The sequence below is a fragment of the Anolis sagrei genome, chromosome 5 (genome assembly GCF_037176765.1).
Source record: "Anolis sagrei isolate rAnoSag1 chromosome 5, rAnoSag1.mat, whole genome shotgun sequence".
NCBI lineage: Eukaryota > Metazoa > Chordata > Lepidosauria > Squamata > Dactyloidae > Anolis > Anolis sagrei.
In genome coordinates this window covers 57833748-57857041 of record NC_090025.1, presented here as the reverse complement: position 1 = coordinate 57857041, position 23294 = coordinate 57833748, and the positions used below count along the sequence as shown (strand labels likewise).

The 23294-nt window shown below is 39.1% G+C and overlaps 1 protein-coding gene across 1 annotated transcript in view; it reads left to right on the top strand.

Annotated features, from left to right (window-relative positions):
• The first annotated feature begins 282 nt into the window (after positions 1-282).
• The window catches only part of SPOCK3 (SPARC (osteonectin), cwcv and kazal like domains proteoglycan 3), a 150788-nt gene continuing 127776 nt past the window's right edge, over positions 283-23294 (top strand). Inside the window, exons 1-2 of the mRNA XM_060778741.2 lie at positions 283-456; positions 618-869. Of these exons, the coding sequence (XP_060634724.1) occupies positions 618-869 (252 nt within the window). The 5' untranslated portion in view covers positions 283-456. The remainder of the gene's footprint in view (positions 457-617; positions 870-23294) is intronic.

Sequence of the window (23294 nt, the reverse complement as noted above, 5' to 3'; positions counted from 1 at the left end):
GGGAGAGAGAGGGAGGGAAGGAGAAGAAGGAAGGGGGAAAGAGGGAAAAGGGGAGAGGAAGGGAGGGAGGGACAGAAAGAAGGAGAGGGAACGATGGAGTGAGGGAGCCGCGAGCTCCTGCCTGCCTTTGACGCTGCTTTCCAGGAGCTGCGCGCGCGGAGCGGACCCGAGTAGCAGAACGGGGAGGGGGCAGCGAGGAGGGAGGGAGAGGAGGAGGAGGAGGAGGGAAGGGAGGAGGGAAGAGCGGAGCGCGCGCTGGGCGCCAGGAGCTGAGTGGACGGCTCGAGGCGGAGGCGGCGGCGGCGGCGGCGGCGCGTGCGGGAGCGATAGCAGGCAGCAGCGGCATCTCCTCCTCTCCTCTTGCAGCGAAACGCTCTCCTTCAGTCAGTCGCTTGGCTGCCTGTGCCCGCCTGCCTGCCTTTCCCTCAGTCGCTGGATCCCGGAGAAAGCGGCAAGGTAAGGGCAGCCTTGGGCGAGGGCTCGTCTCCTCCTCTTTCCAAACTCCGAAGGGGAGAAGACTTCTTGTGCCCGGGGGCTGGGGTGGGCTTCTCTCTCTCTCTCTCTCCTTCAGCCCGCCGTGCCTTTCTGAGGGTTCTGCCTCGCTTCTTCTCCCTCAGATGCTCCTCCGGGTCCCAGCCTTCGCTTGCTGCGTCTGGGCAGCCGCTTGGTGCAGTCAAGGGATGATGGTCGCAGCAGCCTCGGCGGCAGCCTCTTCTTCCTCTTCTTCCTCTTCCTCCTCCTCTTCCTCCTCGGCTGGAGCCACTACCGGGAGCAAATCGGAAAGCGGCAATTTCCTGGACGATAAACAATGGCTCACCACCATCTCCCAGTACGACAAGGAGGTCGGGCAGTGGAACAAATTCCGAGACGTAAGTGGGTGCCTGCTTCCTCTTCCCTTCCTTCCTTCCTTCCTTCCTTCCTTCCTTCCTTCCTTCCTTCCTTCCTTCCTTCCTTCCCATGGCTTCCCTCTCCTTCCCTGCAGGAAGAAGTGCTCCCTTTCTCTTTCCTCTCTCTGTTATGTATGTCTTGTGGCCAGCTTGCCTGCCTCCCCGTTGGTTTGAATCTGGCATGGCTCCTTTCTGCATCTCTTTCGAGCAGAGTTGGTTTCAGGGAAGCCTCCTTTTCTAATGCATGTTCAGTCACAACTTTTTGGGGGTGGGTTGGTTGGTTGGGTCGCAAGGAAAAGGCGAGGAGGTGTTTCTGCACTCCTCTGGAGTTGGGAAAAGTGATTTGACACCCATCAGGATCAGGATTCATGGGATGGCTTAATGGAGAACCTCCAAAACAATGTTTCTCAACCTGGGGGTTGAGATGCCAAAGAGGAGTCACCAAAGACCATCAAAAAACACAGCCATGGGGGCTCTATGTGAGAAGTTTGGCCCAATTCTATCGTGGGATTCAAAATGCTCCTTGATTGTAGGTGAACTATAAATCCAAGCAACTATGGCTCCCAAATGTCAAAATCTGTTTTCCCCAAACTCCACCAGTGTTCACATTTGGGCATATTGAGTACTCGTGCCAAGTGGGCTCCAGATCCATCTTTGTTTGAGTCCACAGTAATTCTGGATGTAGATGAACTACAACTACAAAACTGAAAGTCAATGCCCACCAAACCCTTCCAGTATTTTTTGTTGGCCATGGGAGTTCTGTGTGTCACATTTGGTTCAATTCCACAGTTGGTGGAGTTCAGAATGATTGTAGGTAAACTTATAAAGCCCAGCAACTACAAATCCCAAATGTCAAGATCTATTTTCCCCAAACTCCACCAGTGTTCACATTTCGGCATACTGAGTATCCGTGCCAAGTTTGATCCAGATCCATCATTGTTTGAGTCCACAGTGCTCTCTGGATGTAGGTGAGCTACAACTCCAAAACTCAAGGTCAATGCCCACCAAATCCTTCCAGTATTTTCTGTTAGTCAAGGGAGTTCTGTGTGTCAAGTTTGGTTCAGTTCCACAGTTGGTGGAGTTAAGAATGCTCTTTGATTGTAGGTGAACTATAAATCCCAACAACTACAACTCCCAAATGACAAAATCAACCCCCCCCCCCATCCCACCAGTATTCAAATTTGGGCGTATCGGGTATTTGTGCCAAATTTGGTCCAGTGAATGAAAATACATCCGGCATATGAGATATTTACATTACAATTCACAACAGTAGCAAAATTACAGTTGCAAAGTCACAATGACAATAATTTTATGGTTGGGGGGTCACCACAGCATGAGGAACTGCATTAAGGGGTCTCAGCATTAGGAAGGTTGAGAAACACTGCTCTAAAAGGAGGGAGGAGATTGAGAGAAAGAGAGAGAGAGAGGGAGAGAAGGCTACTTTGGAAGACTTGGATGCCTCCAAAGGAATCAAAGCCCTCTGATTGATGGTGATGCTCTGCTGGAGAAAAGAAAGGAGAGCGGGGAGGGTGCCCTTTCCCACCCCATTCCTTTTTGTGCGGAGATGAATGTAGATTGGCCTAGTCAAAGGTCCAGGGAAGAGACTTGGTGCTGAAAGGATGCTCTTCTGTTGTGTGCCCCTCAGTAAAAAGAAGCACGGGTTTCCTTAGTGCAAATTCAGCCCGCCAAACAACTCCAGAAGGAATTTGGAAGCCCTCTACACTGACCACTTAAGTCAGTTTCAAACCTGTATTGGCGAAAGTGGTTGCACTGCACAGATGATTACACAGGAAATCCTGGAATCAGTTTGAGGCCTGGATGGTGGTTGGTTAATAATAATAATAATAAACTTTATTTATATCCTGCCACCATCTCCCAAAAAGGGACTCGGGTCAACTTACAAGGCACTACAAGTGTAGTATATAACATAAACAGTGCACGAATATAAAAACAATATCACATAAAAGTTTTTAAAATAACCACTACTAACACATCAAGTAAAATAAAAACACAGTTTAAAATGCAGACCATCTGTAGTTAAAACTAACTGCCTTCAAATCGGAACTAAAGTGCCAACGTGTCAACCTCAAATGGGCCGATTTCAGCTTAAAAATCCACATTTTTAGGTTGGATTGGAAGGATTCAAGGATAGGGGCAAACCTAATCTCTTCCAGAGCTGTGGCGCCACCACAGAGAAGGCCCTCTCTCTTGTTCCCACCAACTTCGCTTGAAAAGATGGTGGGACCAAGAGAAGGGCCTACCCTGCTGATCTCAAAGCACACACAGGTTCATAGAAAAAGATGCAGTCTCAAATGTAGTTTGGACCCGAAGCATATAGGGCTTTGTTGGTAATAACTTGCACCTTGAATTGTGCCTGGAAAATTATTGGAAGCCATTGGAGCTACTTGAGTAGGGGCATAGTATTTTCCCTATAGCTAGCTCCAGTTAGTAATCTGGCAGCCAACCTTTGTACTCATTGCAGTTTCCTAGCTGTCTTCAAAGGCAGCCCCATGTAGAGTGCATTTCAGTAGTCCATTCTGGATGTAACTAAGGCATGGATCACCATGGCCAAGTCAGGTTACACAAACTATAGAGCACCGTTGCACCTTAAGGGCTTTCTTTCATTCATGCACTTTTGTGGGTGTTTGTTGTCTAGCTGCAGTTAGAACAGACATGGACAAACTTCAGCCATCCACAATGTGTGAGTTGGAGTCCAAAACACCCGGAGGACCGAAGTTTTCCCATGCCTGAGTTGGAAGCTTGCTTTGGACTGCATTAAATGATCAGTGTAAAACAAAATTGTTGCCTCTCTAAAGCCTAATCCCACAGGAAAGATGTCTTGGTTGAGTTGGATATGAGTTGTGTCCTCCATACCTTGGCTGCTGCTAGATTGTCATCTCTCATCACACTGTTCTGCTTAGGGATTTCTACTCTGCAACTGCAAGAGTGAGCATTAGGCACAGAGTGACCATAACACCCTTAACTGCAGTTCCTCCTCCAACTGCTGTTGTTCTGATCAGATGGGATCAACCCAAAAATAGAGCCAGGTGACCGAGAGTCTTGAGCATGCAAGCCAGTTCAGTCTGCAAGGAGGGGGGGGGGGAGGCAGTCTGCAGAGAGGGGGGGATCTTCTGAATGAATGATGGAAGGAGTGGGGGAAGAGTATAGATTTGGAAGCACTTTCATTCATTTCCTTCAGCCTTTTTAGTCCGGTATCAAGAGACTCCATCTGGAACTTTCAAACTCTTCAGAAAGAGTCCAGACATTGCATTGAAACCATATGAATGATTTTCCATATTACTTTTGCATGCTTGAGTAAAAGAGGAGATTTTCTTGGCTTTTGAACAGTTCAAGTATGTTTTTAATGGAGAAAACATTGTCCTTTACAACCTGTCCTGTGTATTGTTCATTGAAAATAAGTCCTACACCATTCAGTGAAGTGAGCTTTCAAGTAAATGTCTAATGGATTATTGCAGTCTACTAAGGAATGAAGACAGTGCAGTTTCTTTCTGAACATCCGTACAGAAAATAGTCCATGTTCAGAACAGAGTTTTGGAAAGAGAACCACAACAGTAACAAGAAATATTTTATGTATTGTTGAAGGCTTTCATGGCCAGAATCACTGGGTTGCTGTGAGTTTTCTGGGCTGTATGGCTGTGTTCCAGAAACCTTCTCTCCTGACGTTTCACCTGCATCTATGGGAGGCATCCTGAGAGGTTGTGAGGTCTGTTGGAAACTAGGCAAGTGAGGTTTATATTTCTGTGGGAGGGTGGGAGAAAGAACTTTTGTCTGTTTGAATTAGGTGTGAATGTTACAATTGACCACCTTGATTAGCATTGAATAGCCTAGCAGCCTCAAAGCCTGGCAGGTTGCTGCCTGGGGGATCCTTTGTTGGGAGGGGTTAGCTGGCTCTGATTGATTCTTGTATGGAATTTCAGCCTTGAAAATTCACAGCAACCCAACAAATATTTTGTTTGTATTGTCCCTTGAAACACTTAAAAAAATTAATGTCTAAACAAGCAGCCTAGGAAGTATAGTTTAAATTATGTTATCATTAAGAAAAACAGAAGTGGAAGCCTTAATGGATTGTTTTTCCATAAAAGTGCATAAAACCTTTTACTGAACTGCTGAAAAATGTACAGATTGCATATTACCTCTTTTTTCTTGAGACATTTTAGGACAAGGTCTCCATCTTTTATGAACATTTTATTTTCTAAAGTTGATCTCCCTTATTGTTGGCTAATATTTCAGAAGCCTGGAGTAAATGGTTCTCTTTTGCCTCTCTTGCATGCAATATGATTCAAAGCTCCTTTTTTTTTTAATTGAGAGAATGGCTCATTTTTTTCTCTTGAGAGGAATCATTTTTGGAGGCTTTGGTTTTTACTAGAGTTTCTTGAAAGCTGAGGAATTAATATTGCAGTAGAAAGTAAGGTGACAAAAGAGTTTTACTGCAGAATTTCTTATGGCCCTTTCACACTTCCCCTTTATCCCAGGCTCTAATCCCAGATTATCCGTTTATCCCAGGTTATCTGGCAGTGGAGACTCATATAGTCCTGTTTAAAGCAGATAATCTGGGATCAGATCCTGGGATAAAGGATAGTATGGAAGGGCCCTTACAGAAAGGAGTCAAGAACATAATAGCTGTTTTGGGGAAATAAACTCAGTGCAGTATTTAAGAACTAGTTATGTTCATACTTCAGATTATAGTTATCTCAAATGAATGAATAATTTATTATGATCAGAAGATTAGACAAATTATAGTTATCTTATGAATACACAATAACTTAATTTGCACTTAAGAATATACTCTGCTTTGTCATACACAATAATATGGTCTTCTGCTTATTCATACAGTTTAGGAAAGCAAAGTGTATCAATCTATATCTTATTCTTGCTTACATGGGAATTACAGAGATCCTTCTACTGGAAAAAGGATTGGATTCTAAATCAATATTCAAATGTTTTTCCTCAATGTTTTTTTTTAAATGAAAGATGTCTGAAATGGATTTTACTATATAGTCTGTCAAGTGAGTATATATTTCTTATTTGTTGCAGTTGAGTGGTAATTAATTGAGCACATTGATTGGGACTCTAATGCAGTGTTGCGAAACTTATTGTAATATTGGAGGTAGATTTACGTGCACAAAGTGTTTAGTATCTACTAACAACTGAATTTTCAGTGAAGCTCTTTCCCAGAAGGAGGGAAGGAATTAGAAATTCTCTTTCATGGTTTCCTACATTTGTGAGAAATCTCACCTATTTTTAAAACTCTATAATTTGCTTCGTAATGTTATTTGTAATCCTATAAAACATGTTTTGTGTGAGACTTTGAGTCTCTTCAGTAGTTTCTCAATGTCTTTTTTCTTTTAAGTGCTCTCTAAGTAATGTATTCCTGTGCTGTTTCTTCTGAACTGCCAGTGACTATTTAAATCAGAGAGTTGGAAGAGGCCTTGACTTTATAATGCAAAATTGGATGAATGAGACATTCCAGATAAAAGTTATATGTAATTATTGTAGGATGCAGGACTCCTGTCAAATAATTGTAGTGATAGGTCTGTTCAACATTCTTCTAAGTATACACATGATCATGTTACTTCACCATTGTATGCTGATGTCATTCGTGCCTCATCTTGTAAAACTGGAAAAGTAAATGCAATGTAGTTTCATTTAACAAGTTGCCTTGAGTCCCAGCTTTTGGAGAAATAAATCTTTATGAATAAAGAAATAGGATAGAACAGAATGATCTAATGTTATATTCTATTTTTTGATGCAAGACAGGTATCTTATTTTGGCAAAAAGGAAAGAAAAAAGTGTTTCTCTAATTTTTAAAGTTGGCGTAAATACCCTAAGCGTGATTCCAGGCAGCACCAAATAGCGGGCTTTAGTCAAGGGCAAAAAAACCAAAAAACAAAAAACAACGCTGGACCTGAGATCAAGTGTACATGTAGACCTATTGATCCTGGGATTCCTGCTTCCATTGTCCACACTTGCTGCTTTGTTGTGGGATTTAGAGGCTCCCAAGATGGCCGCTGCAGGACATCCGTTGAAAACTTTGGCGTTTTTAGAAAAGAATATGTGAATCATTGTGTAAGTTCCGTTCCTGGGTTATAGAGGCTGTGAGGCCATCTGTGCAGACAAGTTTGGCCATTTACTTGTGTCTGGGAACGACAGGGTGATGTTCCTGGGTTATACATATCTGCTCCTCATTGTTTTTATTATAAAAACATGGGGAAAGTTGATTCCCCATGGGCAAAACCTTTGTTTGTGTGCCACAAACTTCATTAAACGTGTGGAGGATGAAGTTTCTCTTGCCAGGATAAAGTTTTCACCTTTTAGTCAACTGTTGCCATGTTTTTAGGATACAACCAATCAAGAACCAACATATATAAACCAACATTAAAAAATCTCATATTTTCCGAATGTAGGGACATACAGAGATTCAAATATCTGCATTTTCTGGCCAGAACTAGGATATTCCTTCACCTGAAAATTGTGCATTTTTTGCTATTTGTAGTGATTGCTCCTTACAGGCTTGACCTTGAAGGAGCTAGGGGTGGTGATGACCGACAGGGAGCTCTGGTGTGGGTGGGTTCATGAGGTCACAAAGAGTCGGAAGCGACTGAACGAATGAACAACAACAAGTGATTGCTTCCGCGTTTTCAGGGAATGGCATTTGGCCACTCTCTGTTTTGATGTGGGAACTTCTAGGATAAAGGTACTATCTGGACAGGCCCGAAATCACCAGATCCTACCTTATCTTTGGTACTCAGCAGGATCAAATCTGATTAGTATTTATATAGAAGATATCCAATGAAAACCAGGTGCTGTAGGCTGACAGATGACTTGATGGCATATAGATATCACACTCTTTAAAGTATTTAGAGGCAGTCCTTCCTATATATTTATCTAAGAATTGTGTTACAATTTCACACTTATTTCCCTAGGAACACAATGGTGTGTATGTATGATTAGTGAAAACCAGGATTCAATTGTTAGATGCCATCATAATCGTTAGATGTCTATCCAATATAATCAATACTCTTCAGGGGACCATGTCAGCTGGGTGATGGAGGATTAGAGAAAAATCAGTTAATAGATAAAACCTAATACATGGATTACTGAGTCGTTTTTTTTTTTTTTTACAAAATCTCTTACATATCATTGATGTGAAAATTTTCAGTTGGTTCTTTTTGCTGTAGTAACACTCAAATCAGGTAGGTTCCGCCTGTTCAATCTTTCACTAAGGTCCCATCCACAGCTGAATAAAATCCCACATTATCAGCTTTGAACTGGAATATATGGCACTGTGGACTGAGGGCCCTTCCAGCCAGGTCCCATATCTCAGGATCTGATCCCAGGTTTTCTGTTTATCCCAGATTATCTGACAGTGTGGACTCCTATTATCCAATTTAAAACAGAAAACCTAGGATCAGACCCTGGGACATAGGGCCTGTCTGGAAGGGCCCTACGATAAGCTAGTTCAAAGCAGATATTGTGGGATTTTTTAAAAAAATAATTTTTATTGGAGGTTTTTAAAGGTAAACAATAAAATGATACTGTGGGATTTTCTGCCTTGATATTCTGAGTTATATGGCTGTGTGGAAGGGGCCTGAGATGCAGTTGTTAGTGAAATAGCCCTCTGTCACAAAATAATGCATCAGGATGATCATTGTCCCTGCCACTAAAGAATATAGTAGTCAGATCCATACTTACTACCTTCTGGATTCATTGTAATCATATTGCACTTATGTTGGTTTTACAAAGAGAACATGAATGAGCAAAATTTGAATGGAAAAAAGACATTATGATTCCACCCTCCAGAAACAACTAACTTTGAAGTGGTAGCTGAGAAGTCAAGGTGACTTAAATCCTTCGGGCTATTCTGAAATAAATGATTAAGTCTGTGCTTTTAGTTTGGAGAGGCCATACAGCTAGTGCAGATCTGAAAGATATATTTTGAAAACTCAGTACAAAAGTCTTCATTTGTGCTTCTCTGACCTGATTACAACTTCATTCTTTTCAAGTGCAGAGAGGATTTAGAGTGTTTAAACAGCAGTGAATTGCATGACAAGCATGCTTTCAGTAAAATAGAGGGAAAATCCTGTCTATCTAAGAGGTAATTCTGGTGTGAAAAGAAGTATTTAACGGCTTAACTCAGGAGTTAACTGACAGGATTGATTAATGTGTAAGATAATGACCCTGACTTCTGGCTCATTGGCTCAGCTTTCCAGAGGTGATTTAGAACACAATGAAAGGGAATAGAGAGCAGTTCCGAAATAATTGTTCATAATCAGGAATGTTTTAAAATAATGTTGGTTTCACATTGTTTCTACTTTGCCTGAAATCTCATAATGTTGGCACAAGATTAAATAGGCTTAATCACTGAAATTAGATCCATCAACTGGCAGAAGTATAAAAGAATCTGTATTGCTTTATCTATAATCTGATTTATTATTTATTTTTTTACTTTTCAAAAATGATACAATGCAAAGTAACCATTATGAAAAGGGCAACTATGAGACAGCTGAAAATATATATTTTGAGGTTCTTACTGACTTTGTTCATAATTACAGCTGATATTAGTGAGATTAGCCGGCACACAGAGAGAAAAAACAGGCTAATGCTTAAAAACAACAACATTGAAACCAGACAAAATGTCTTCAGATTAAGCAAAGTTATGCTATAGAGCAAGATCTGTTTAACTCAGCTGTGGAGAACCTTTAGCTCAAAGGGCCCTTCCACACGGCCCTATATCTCAGAATATCAAGGCAGAAAATCCCACAATATCTGCTTTGAACTGGGTTATCTAAATCCACACTCAGATAATGTGGGATTTTCTGCCTTGATATTCTGGAATATAAGGCTATGTGGAAGGGCCCTTAGAGTGTTCATGAATGATCACATTTCATCTGTAATCAGACTGGTTTGTGCCAATGGGAACTGGAGCTCAGCAATTTGTGGAGGTTCAGTTGGTTTACTTTGGCAGGCATTGTGTCTTCCTATTATATTATTTCAGAGGCCAATCAGGCTCAGGGTTGTTTTGTACTTGGTTGAGAAGGCTCCTAGCCAAAAACTTGTAGAGTCACTCTGAATCAGAGTCAGTGATACTGAGTTAAATAGACCAATGTTCTAATTCAATGTAAGACGGCTTCTTATTGTTATATCTTCCCTTTTATTCTTTCAAGAATAAAAGCAGGTGGGGAGGTTCTGAGTGGGCAGATACTCTGTTGAAGCCATTGGCCTTTCCTCTATTCCAGTGATTATTAGCCTGTGGGTCTCCAGATGCTTTGGCCTTCAACTCCCAGAAATCCTAACAGTTGGGAAACTGGCTGGAATTTTTTGGGAGTTGTAGGCCGAAACACTTGAGGACCCATAGGTTGAGAACAACTGCTCTAGTTTGTGACTGTTCTGTTTTTACCTCCCCTACATGACTCAAAATGGAGCTGCATATATTATCTAACATGTCCCTTAATATTGGAAATTCTTGTTCTTGGTAATATGGAATCTTGAATAAACTGTGTGCTACAATGGTACATCTTATTCATTAAAATGTGCTATCTGAGTCTGACAAATTCAGTCTTGCATTATGTCTTGTTCATATTTCTTACTGTTCTTTATCTTATATATATTTCAACCCATCATATGTATTTCAGTAAATCTTGGTACAAGTTTAATGTTCTTATATTAGGAGAAGCACAGCTCTTGAGAAACGTTGCCAAGAGACATGAAAAACCCTGCCAACTTCCATAATATTTCTTTCCACTGTGTGTCATCATATCATCAAAATGCCATGTTTATTGAGTAACAATGAAAACGATGAAAACATTAAGTTTTGCATTAAGTTTGATGCATTGAAACCTTGAAAGAGAGTTGCACACCTGTGGGAATTGGACTCAACTGAATGGGTTATGCTTGAAGATGCCAGTAATGATGGTATTAGAAATCATATTTGCCATGGTATGGCTGCAGAGAAAATTTCTCCCCTGTTTTTCAAACAACATCCTTTGGGAATTTTTCTCATACTAAAGAACATCTAGTGATAAAGGAAAAGCTACAGTTCCTCAGGATGTATCAATTCAGTAAGAACCCGTTTTTAAGATTGGATTCCCTGGTGAATCCTTGAAAACATTTCTCCTTGTGTGGACCCAAATAACCAAAAAATACATAGCTCAATGCAGTTAATAAATAAACTTATGCATAGATCTCATTATTGGATATTGGCATTGAAATCAACTGTGAAGAACAGGCTAGTGCAATCCAAAGCTCTTTATATCAAAGTGATCAGAAAAAGTCAATGAAGATATATTTTTCTTTGCAGTAATTCCAACTGTTACTATACTTTGCTCTAGAATATTTTAGATAGGATCATTAGGTTGTGTTGCTAAATGTATCTGTTCATTAGATTTACAGGGGTTACTTTGTTTTTTTCTTTTATTAGACAATGTGTTGATTGGTGATGTGGCTATTTAATACACTCATAATTAGCACAAGAACTGAAAAAACAAACAGTAATAATAAAGTATTATGTTTAAAATGCTGATGGCAGTATGATCTCTGCTACATGGTACACCAAGTACACTCTTTTTGACTTTGGTGACAGTTCTGCTGGATTCCTGATGAAATCCTTTGGTTCATTCTCTATGCAACCATTTGTATTCCTACAGTAGTTAGAACCCCCCACCCCCCCAGATAGTAATTCTCTAGACTTTACTACAGTCGTCTGTAGATTGAAGAACAAATCTAGTCTCCAGCATGAAAACAGAGGCTCAAAGGCCCTTCTTAGTAAATGAAGTATTCATTGCTGAAATTGTTGACTCCATATTGAAAGAGTCAAAGGGAAGACTGGCATCAAGCTTAGTTTAGTTCTGGCAGTCATTATAAAAAAAACAATAGTTTTTACTTCAACCAGCCGGAACCCAACTGGCAACTGTCACCTAGAGGACTTTTTTGTCAGCCGCCCCATGACTGTGGAATGACCTGCCAGAAGAGCTCCAATGGCTAAATGAACAGTCAGAATTTGAAACAGAATTAAAGACCTATCTTTTTCTGACAGTTCTACCCAGTCAACTCTGAATCATGAGTTTTGAATTTACATTAAATTACCGGTATATGTTGAGTTTGTACCCTGTGTTTGGTGCATGTTTTATAATGATGTGTTTTTAATCTATGTATTTTATTGTATCCATTTTGTTTGTGTTCATATGTTTTGACTCTGTTGTATCCCACCTTGAGGCATTAGAAGACGTGGGTAACAAATACAACTAATTTAGGTTGTTGTTGTTGTTAGCACATCTAATAGTGTCAGTGGCTGAATAGGTGAGCATTAGGCTCCCTCCCAGTTTCTTTTCTCCTTTAAAAACATATTGTATGAAAATGTGTTTTCAACTCTTGCTTACATAGCAGAAATAGACTTGCAGTGTTTGAATGCTCAACTTTTTATTGCAAATTTGCTTGTTTATGCTGTAAGCTTTGACACGTGAGATAAAATTTCTGCTTTATTCAGCAATAATAAAGATACAGAAAGTATATGGAGAAGAAATTTTGAGTCAAATAAAAAACACATGACCTTTAGAAGTTATCAAGAAATCTAGAAACTAAATGACACTGAGATATTTTAAATTCCTTTATTTTAACTGATTCTTTGGTTGAGCCAGTAAATAAGGTTTGCAGGAAAGGAAATAAACAATGGTTAGATTCATGTAGTTTTAAAATAGATTATTCTACTTATAAATGAAAAGTAGAAAAAAGATTTATATCACCATAGATAGCATTAGTAAGAGAAGCTGATTATGCTGTGGGATATTTCAGAGTTAGAAGAATTAGAAGAACATTAATATGCTCTTCTTTAAATTGGCCTTCTAATCTCAGGTAAAGGAGATTACGTCTTGTCTTTATCTTCTTTTTCTGAACAAATAATCGTTCTTTTACTTGCAGAAGGTTGCTCTGTGGAGACGGCTATCCACCATTAGCTTAGTCTTATGCCTTTAATCTTATTGGAATTGACTTTTGCCATCTGTGCCTATTATACTGTTGCTATTATAAATAGCTTTGTGTTGTATGAATAGGTAGTGGCAGGAGACTTTCTTCTTGTTTTATATATAAATGAGTTGGAAACAGCTTCTTTGTTTCTTTCAAATGTCCATCATTTTAAAATTCTAGTGGCTTAGCTGGATAGAATTATATTAATGTTGGGCATTTAATAGTAAATGTAGGTTCTTTGAACTTTAGTATTTCAGTATTTTAATAAGCATGTTTTATTTTGTTGTATCATCCCTCAAAACAGTGACTTGCCGTTCAACATAAATACTCTGAACTCTAATCATACCTCAATTCAGCAAGTTTCTGAGAAAAAACTTCTTTTTATGAAATACTAGCCATCCCCTGCCATGCGTTGCTGTGGCCCACATGGGGGTTCTGGTGGGTTTGGCCCAATTCTATCATTGGTGGGATTCAGAATGCTCTGTGATTGTAGGTGAACTATAAATCCCAGCAACTACAACTCCCAAATGTCAAGATTCTGTTTTTCCCAAACTCCACCAGTGTTTACATTTGAGCATACTGAGTATTCGTGTAGAGTTTGGTCCAGATCCATCATTGTTTTAGTCCACAGTGATCTGTGGATGTAGGTGAACTACAACTCCAAAACCAAGGGACACTGCCCACCAAACCCTTCCAGTATTTTCTGTTGGTCATGGGAGAACTGTGTGGGAAGTTTGGCCCAATTTTCTCATTGGTGGAGTTCAGAATGCTCTTTGATTGTAGGTGAACTATAAATCCCAGCAACTACAACTCCCAAACGACAACATCAATTTTTTTGAGTGAAGGACATGCACTGGGTTGTTAGATATCTTGTGTCCAAATTTGGTGTCAATTCGTCCAGTGTTTTTTGAGTTCTCTTAATCCCACAAACTAACATTACATTTTTATTTATATAGGTTGTTATTTCTCTGTGTCTAGCTGGATTTTGTAAGCATATCAGCACTAGGAAGATAGGAAAAGAGGGCTGGACCAGCACATAGTAAACAATGCAATCATCTTTGAGCTGGGGAAGAATGGTATTCTACTCGAAGGACCTTTTCACATTATAATCATTCCAGATTTTCATGGCGCACTGGTGGTCTGTGCCCACAGGTTAATAACCACTGTTCTAGGTCCTCTGGAATGACCAAAATAAGTTCACTATAGAGTCACACTGGAAAACCCAGAGATTCCTGAGGGGAATAAATCTATAAATAATTAAATCCCCAAAAGTCAAAAGCACAAATGTGGAGGGATGACTATCCAGGAATAGATCTACTTTGTTAACTGTGATATACCTGTACATCCTTCAAATACTGCATAGTGGAATCTACACTGCATTTTGCTTACCTTTTCTAAACTTTCAGTTCTAAATCACTTACCTGTTCTAGCCATGTTGGTTGAAAATCTAGTTGGCAACTTGTTTTTTAATCCTCCATCTTTTCTTCTGCATCATAGCACTAGTTTTTATACAACTACGTTTGATAGATTGCAAATACATCAGTATAGTAAAAGTTTGTATCCCTGCAATGCTGTTTACTTGTATGAAGTGGCTATTATATGGATTACGAATATTGTGTGAAGTGGCTCAATTTATATGGATTACAAATATTGCATCAATGTAGTACCTGTCAGTTGAGGTAAGCTTACTGAATTGTAAGCCTGTTACTTAACTGCCACTCAAGTAATCATGTAAATTGGTCCTTTGTTAGCATGGATATGTTCTCAGCAACTAAAGAGCTTTATTTCAAGGGTTTTCTTGTCAGTATAGTTTGCTAAGTCATGCTGACACCAGGTGATGGGGAAGGAATGGACAACTGTGATTGTCAGAATTTTCTTTCAGAACGAATAAGGGCAGTTTGCCTGGAAATGAGCTTTTGTGCATAAAGAAACTCTCCAAATAGGGTTCCGCGATAAACAAAACATTGCAGCAGAGAGGAATATCCTTGCACGCAAAAGAGAACTTTATTGTTCTTTTCTTTCAAGTTGTTTACAAATTCTGGAGACCCTAAGATGAACATATCACAAGGTCTGCTGAAGCTAAGAGCATGTTACTTTCCAAAGATCACCCAATGGGTTTTCATAGCCAAGCAAGAATTTACATCCTTTTCTCCAGAGTTGTAGTCCAACGATCAAAATCACTATGCAATGCTGCATGTGCTATATTTCTGTACAACACTTCATTTTAAAAGTATATCATTTAAGTCAGGAGTCCTCAATTTTTTTAAAAGCTGAGGGCCATTTCATGATTCCTCAGACTGTTGGAGCAGTGGGGGAGAGGGCAGACTATAGTTTGAAAAAAAAATGAACAAATTCCTATGCACAATGGACATATCTTATTTGTAGTGCAAAAACATAAAAGACCAATACAGTATTTAAAATGATGAACAATTTTAACCAACATAAACTTACCAGTAATTCAGTAGGCCTGCTTTTGGCTGATGAAATAATCAAGTTAGTTAGGATTGTTGTGGTTGTGTGCCTTCAAGTCATTTCAGACTTAGAACAACCCTAAGTCTAAGGTTGAAGGCAGGGGGTAGGCAAATGACTATGGAGAGCCGCATCTGGCCCATGGTCATTAGTTTGGGGACCCCTACTTAAGGATTTGAATGGATTGATTCTTGGAGTGTCTCCATCTCACATATGACTTAGCACCTTCAAAACTAACTGCCTCTTTGAGTCTCATCTATGGCACTGTGTGTAAGACGTGATCTGAGTGTAAGGCTTGCTCCTGAGTGTAAAGATCATCAGGTTTTATTCTGTGTTTCACATGCAGTTGTTCAATAGCTGACAAATGCCTTTAGTAACTGAATTTGCTGTTAATAAACACAAGTTTTTTTAAATTCTAGTGAATTTTTGGGTGATGTTGAGAAAACAATGTGTACTAGTATGTTTCAGTATGAATATTGTTCTAATGAGTAAAGGTAAAGGTTTCCCCATACATTAATTCAGTATTATTAATTACTTAATTGATTAAGTATTATTCTAATACTATTCTATTAAGCATTGCAAATGAGGTTTATGGGTGGACCTTAAACTTCAGATCATCTTTACATGTCTTGTGACCAGATCAGACATGATACCAGTCTCATGATTAGTCTGCTGTATTAGAGATTAGAAACATCACTAGACAGTAAGTGGGGCCAGGCTGAGGGATTTGGACATTGACCATGTGTGACCCTTAACCTTTTACCTGTGTCATTCATGGTAAGAATCCCCAGTGGGAGATTTCATGATACTGATTGGAGACTTCCTGTTGTTCTGGATTGTAGAGACTCATGCATGCATGCATCACAATGTCGATTGGCCATTGTCCTCATTTCAGTCTGGATCATGGTAAGGAGTATAATATCACAATTATGACTGAGGTCCCTGCTCCCTGATTATTTGGATTTTTTTTAAAAAAATACAGGAGTCCTGAGCTAATTGTGTAATTAATTTCAGTTCTAATGTTCCTCTCAAGGAATCTGATGGTGTTTACACGAAGTGCACAAAAGATAACATGTTGGCCTCATTGACACACTAGTTGGGATTTCAAAATTCTGTTTAGATTTGGATAATCAATGATTTCAGGATATCACCATTATGGATTTCTCTTTCAGCATTTGCTTTAAAATCTGTTAACTCCAAGGAATGCTAACACTGCGCTTAGGTTTACACATTCATTGAAAATGGATCTGTGAAATTTGAGGTTATGTGGTTTTTCTTCTCCTAATAAAGGGTTTGTAGTTTTCTGAAATGTTGCATATTGCCTTCCGAGCAGGCATAATTCATTATAACATTTTCAGTGAATACACATAATATCAGTTATTCATAGCATCAAATTCTGGGCATCATTAGTAAGATGCTGCAAAACAACAAAAATAGCATTGGCTTGCCTACCTTCAAATGACTCCTCAGTGTTTTTCCCTATGGTAAATGTGCTTAGAAATTTTAAATGATGCTCTGTGTTATTGTTCCACATGATGGGTTGCTAGTTTTAACAGGGCCCTTGCTAGGATTGCCTGATGGTTTAAAATATAACCCTGTACACAGTTTTTCCCTTTATTTTCAGTTCATTGATTAATGCTCTTGTGTGCCACTCACTGAAATAAACCAGCACTGAACTGCTCCATCTATTACACCACAGGGCAACAAGTAAAACAAATACAGGCCTATTTGACATTGTGTTACTAGATACCGGTCATTCACCTATGAAACTACTATATACAGTGTGTCTCCAAAAAATCGTGTAATGGAAAATCGTATAATGGATTAATCAATTTTTTTTCAGGTTAACCCCATTGGAATTAATAATAGAAATCAGATTAAGCTCGAACAAAGGAAATTCATTTTAAATGCTCCTGGAAGTATAGAAATATAGTTGAAGTGCAAAGACAGTTTAGGAGGGAGTATCAAAGAGATCCATCAATTCGAGTTACCATTAGTCAAATTAAAGATAAGTTTGAATTCAATGGAACTGTTCAAGATGTCCATCAGAAATGTTCTGGAAGACGATGGATACCAACTAACCCCACAAAGGAAGAAAGAGTACTGGAAACATATCACTGAAGCCCAAGAAAATCTGTGAGACAAGCGAGTCATGAGCATATCTCTAAAACGTCTGTCCAACACATTTCAAAGTGCTGTCAAGAGTTGAGTTGAACCATTGAACCATTTAATTTGAATGTAGCCTCATCACTCCACACAATCTTTGTTGAAACATATTCCTCTACACATCATGCGAAGTACCACTCGCAGTACTCAACTCTTCGATCTGGATCCTCTTCATTAATAGCATGGACTAATATTGGAATGTAACTTTTTCCATTGACAGTGTTTCAAAATGCATTTTGCTTTGGTGGATCTCTTTGAAACTCCCTCCTAAACTATCTTCGCACTATGTTTCCACACTTCTGGTAGTATTCCATTATTAATTCCAATGGGTTTAACTTGAAAAAAAAAACATCAATTGAGCTATCAGCCTTTAAGATGTGCATACGTTTTTGGGACATCCTGTATATTTGTGTATAAGTTGACTTTGTGTATAACTCAAGGGGAGATCTGGGAACCAAAATCATGAGTTTTGGCACAACCCATAAATAAATTGAAGGAACAATTTTGGAGCCCATCAGAAGGCAGGTAAAAGATGAGCAACCAAGAGCATATTGAGTGATGATGGTGTCAAGCCAAATAGTAAGAAAAGAAACACAAAATGGTTCTGAGAAATATGTGGCTCAAGAAAGTGCTGAGAACTCACTTTTGCCTACCTGTTTTAGCTCAACTTTGCACCCTAACCAGCTGTGTGTCTGCCTTTCCTTCTCCTTCCCAGCTTCTTTGACAAAGCAGAAACAATATGGTATTCAGTTTTCTTTTTCTCATCTCCATTATTTTGGAGCATCATTGTTGTCTTTAGTTTACTAGCCTGTTTGGCAGGTGACGTGAGGCACTTTCTTTGGCACAGTTCGTACTTTTTTGTGGTCAGTTACTGTCTTAGGTATAAAACAAAAGGCCAAGTGTCAGTTTGAAAGCAGCTGTTATCTTAAGATGATCAAAAGAGCAAAGGAATCTTTTTCAAATAGTCCTCGACACCAGTTTGGCAGATTGATTCTAGTGATGGATGAGCTCTTTGCTCAGCTATTGAAACACCGAATAGATGAGATTCATAGGATACAAGAGGCACAGTAGGATTGGCCTTTGTGTTTTCAGAACAATGGGCTGCTTACCTTTATTTCTGTGTGAGAACATCTACAATTTTAGGCCAAGCTATCAGTAAACCTTATATGATGTGATGAACAAGAACTATATTGGCAGGAATAATATTATGACTTTGAAGTAGTTCTGGAAAAAAGTGACTCGTCTAACGTATGTTGAGCAGTCACAGCCTTTACTGACAGTTGCAGTTTTAGTTGTACTAATAAGCTTTTAGGATGAAGAGTTATTCAGTGACTGGATATATTTTGCAGAGTGAATTTAATCATCTTCGTTTTTCAGCTGCGAACATAACCCTTTTCTCACTGATTCTTAACTGTGATGTGTGTTATGGAGATTAAAATCTTGAGCTGAATCTTTTCCACATTTCTAACTGAATCTGCTATAAGAAGAACATTTTCACGTAACTGCCACAATAAATAAGGGTAAGGAAGACTACACTTCTTATGTATCTTGATTCTTAGCTCCCAAATCTTTGTCTTAAAATGAAATACCTGTAATAATGAAATAGATAGACTTTTTAATACCACAATATCTGATGCTCCACTGGTTCTTAAAATATGACACGTGCTTTCATTGGGGGATATACACCTTTGCTGAGGAGCATTCAGTATTTCACTATTTCATTAATGCTCTGTGACTGATTGAACTAAAATAACTTCAGAATGGTAATTCAGTGTGTGTGTGTGTGTGTGTGTGTGTGTGTGTGTATATATATATATATATATATATATATATATATATTTATGGTGCTGGCTTTATTATGTAGCCATAGTTTTTGGTTGAAATTCCTTTCCTTGCAAGGGAATTTCAACCATTGCAATTGCATTGAAAATTTTAAATGCAATTTACAGATTTCTCTCTCTCTTATATTGGCTGTCTTGAGGCATTATGGAAATTTTAATTTATCTTTGTAAAATAACTCCATTTAGTATGTATTTTAATGGTTAGAGATTGCAGTATACCCACATGTGTGGAATTTCGCTGCCTTGTAATGTTTGTGGTTGGAGGTAATAGTTATAGCTTTTTCCGTTTCCCAAAGCTACTTTACCTGTATCTTTGCTTGTTGCTGTTTTTATTCCCCAGGCCCCTTCCATACAGCTGAATAAAATCTCACATTATCTCCTTTGAACTGGACTATATGATAGTGTGGACTCAGATATTCCAGTTCAAAGCAGATATTGTGGGATTTTCTGCCTTGATATTCTGGGTTATATGGCTGTGTGGAAGGGCCCTCAGTTACTTGCCCAGCTTCTTTTACTTTGCATACTTTTCCCCTTTCCCTGCTTCCCTTTGTGCCTCATTGCATTGAAAATTTGCCACAGGTATGGCTTGTTTGTGGTGTCAGAACAGAACATTGGAGATGTAGCAGCATAGCTACAAATATCACTTTGCTAGGCAGCATGGGAGGGCAAAGTTGCTGGATTGAATTGGGAGGGGGTGCACTTTTCACACTAAGTGCTGTGCACTAATGTCAATATGGCCAATCACTATGCACAAAACGGAACATGGTCCAAACTCCATGAAGAAACCTACAATATAATTTTCTGTTTCTAAAATTATGAAAAATATCAAAGTTGTTGATAAAGCTGAAACCTAACTCTGCCACTGCAGCAAATGAAATGTTCTGCTACTTTAGGAAGATTAATTGAAGCACCAGCATTCTTGACAGGCCAGTTTATGTCTTTGTACAACACAAAGAGAAAACGCTGTAAATTGTCAGACTGCAGGAACGGAATTACTATACTGGCTTGAGTGCATCCTTCAAGAAGTACACAGCCATTGGGCTTCTGTATCCTATCATGAAGCATTTCATTCAACTTGTAGTCTTGCTGGCAGTTATGGGGACAGACCACTTATTGGTCTCAGTGGGAGTTACAATTAAGTACAGAACTGATGCCTAAGACTTTATATGCTTTCTTCTGACAAGAACCTGCACAAAAAGGTGCCTCTATAAAGTTGGAAACAAATGGAGTATGCCCTTTCTTTAATTTCATCTATAGTTTGACAAAGTTGTTCCATATTTTTTTTCAACCGTTGCTTAAGTATTTTAACATATTATCCTGAAAACTTGCAAAATAAATCATATTCTTACATAAGACCCCAAAGTTAGTTGCTAACATGATTAACTTGGTACACATATCTTGAATCAATATCTGAATCTGATTGAGTGTCCTGAGACCCCTTCTATACTGTCATATAATCCAGATTATCAAAGCAGATAATCCATATTATTTGCTTTGAACTGGATTATCTGAGTCCACACTGCCAGATAATTCGTTAGCTGGGCCAGGCCCAGCTGCTGCTACAGCCTTTGGCGCCTAGAAATGACCGGGGGGGGGGGGGGGGAGGAAAATCACTGAGATGGCTGTGTGGATTGGGCCTGGGGATCACGTGACGTGTTCCTGGGTCCAATCCTCACAGGTTGCACACATCTCAGATCTTACCTAAGATCTCGGTCTTGCCAGGTATCTAATTAATTTGTAACAAAGGCATCATTTGGACACCTCTGGTAAAACCGAGACAGGTCTCACGTTAAAGTCCTGCCTGGATGGGCCCTTTGGATTTCTTGTTATTGGAAGTAGATTACTGTAAGGCTTTCAGTAAGAAAAGATAGAGCCAGGTTAAAAAAAGGAGTTTATTAAAAAGGTAATGAATAATGAATGAAGTAGCAAAAATGTTGTATAAATTAAGGTTTTAATTATTGACGTTGTTAAACCAACATGTCAGGAAGCTTTGTTTAAATTTTAGATTTTAAAGGCTGCTCCAACAGATTATGAGGAACCAAGAATGAGAATGTAGAAGCAATACAGTGTGGGTAGCAGTAATGGATAACAGATAGGCAGCCTTGGTTAGGAAAAAGATAGGGGAGGACAGCTGCATTTTTATAAAACAACAGCTTCTTTTACTTTCCCCCAAATCTACACTGATAATTCAATGGAGTTCAAAGGCATCTAGAAAGCATGTACAATGCATGCTTCAAAATCCGGGGCCTATCCAGAGCAGAAATGAACAGCCTTGGGCACACGTTCTCACTTTATGGAATCATGAGGAGTAGGACACTTTCATTTTTTAGATTCCCTGCAGCTTCTTTCTGTGTTCTCTAGACTGACAGATGGTAATTAATCTCTTCTATGCTTAATTGTCAACTTCAACTCTGCTTCAAACATAGTTCATGAAGCCGCTTTGTTTTAGCTGAAAGTAGGTAGTGTTATCCACAGTTTGGAATTCAAGACAATATATTATACTTCAACTAATCTCAAATAAGTTTGAGTTGCATCCCTGCAATATAAAAGCTAATTCTTCCCATCTCTTTGTGGCCATGCTGAAGCAAGTAAGGGTAGATGTAAGAAATAAATGAGTCTTCAGATTTGCCGAGGTTTGCATTCATATCTCTAAAGGCTAGCCTTTCACTAAACATTTTCCTGTATGTTTACAAGAGAATTTGATCCAGAAGAGATGGAGGGGGTGGAGGGAGGAATAGACGACTATCATATTATTAGGACTTTTGGCATTGGGGAAGTTTTCAAACATTTTTAAAAATATCCCATGAAGCATATTTGAACCACCTTAAAGAGAGGGAAAGAATCTGAAGGGCATAACTGAAGGGCATTGATGGTGAGATATAAATTGTTGTCATACAAGGTTCTGCTCCCCAGATAGAACAGTTTGGGTGAAGAGGGTGATCTCTCTCATTTTTTCAAGGAGCTTAGACATGTTTGGTGACATCAGCAAAGATGCACAACAGTGGCCAGGAATTTTCTAGATCCCTGTAGCTGCTGCTGCAGTGAAAACTAATGCAAAAAGTAAGTGCTGCTATCCCTCTTTCCCTGCACTGAGGAGTGCAAGGAAAAAGGAATGGTGTCAGGGGCACATGTGAACAGTAGGGCCGGTTCCAAATTAGAACCGGCCAGCTGTTCACATCAACCCCAACTTCTGTTAACACACCCCAAAACTGGCTTAGCTGGTTTTATCCTATGTTAGGGGACAGATATCCCTGGGTGTAGTTTGGATTACCAAGAGTGAATTATGGCCCAATTCAGGGTTTGTGGCCCATGTAGATGGCCCTTGAGATGATTATATCATAGCTTCATAAACTGAGATGTGCACAAGATTTTTACTCCTGTACACAATTCTTAATCATTCCTTCACATCAGTATTAATCAGCTCCAGGAGTTACTAACCATAGTTCATTGTTCCCTCCAAACCTCATGAAACTGTAGTTACCATCCTATAAACAAGCCTGTTTGTTAACCCATGGGTTGAATATGGGTTAGTACTCTGGTGTGTTTACAATAATTCCAGTTTAAGTGCAATGGGAAAGTAATTAATTACAGACTTCCCATTCCTTTGTAAATAGGAATGCAAAGTGACTGTTGACACACACAAAAGCTGATATCTGAAATGGGCAACATTGTGTTTTTCCACATAAAGAGTTCTCTCTACACTATGTACCAGTAGTGTAATCTTTGAAATATTTGCCTTTTTATAAAAAATTCAGGAGTTTACAGCTGCATCTAAATTCTCATGTGGAAGATAAACCGTCATATATTGGCTATTATATTATGACATAGAGTGGAGCTTAGTGCTGCAAAAAAAAGAGAGAAGTAATTCTGTTCCTACTAATACTGCATTTGTATGAAAAAAAAAGAGTGAAGCCATTTTTCTAGTCTGGAAAACAGAATTTCCCCCAGTAGT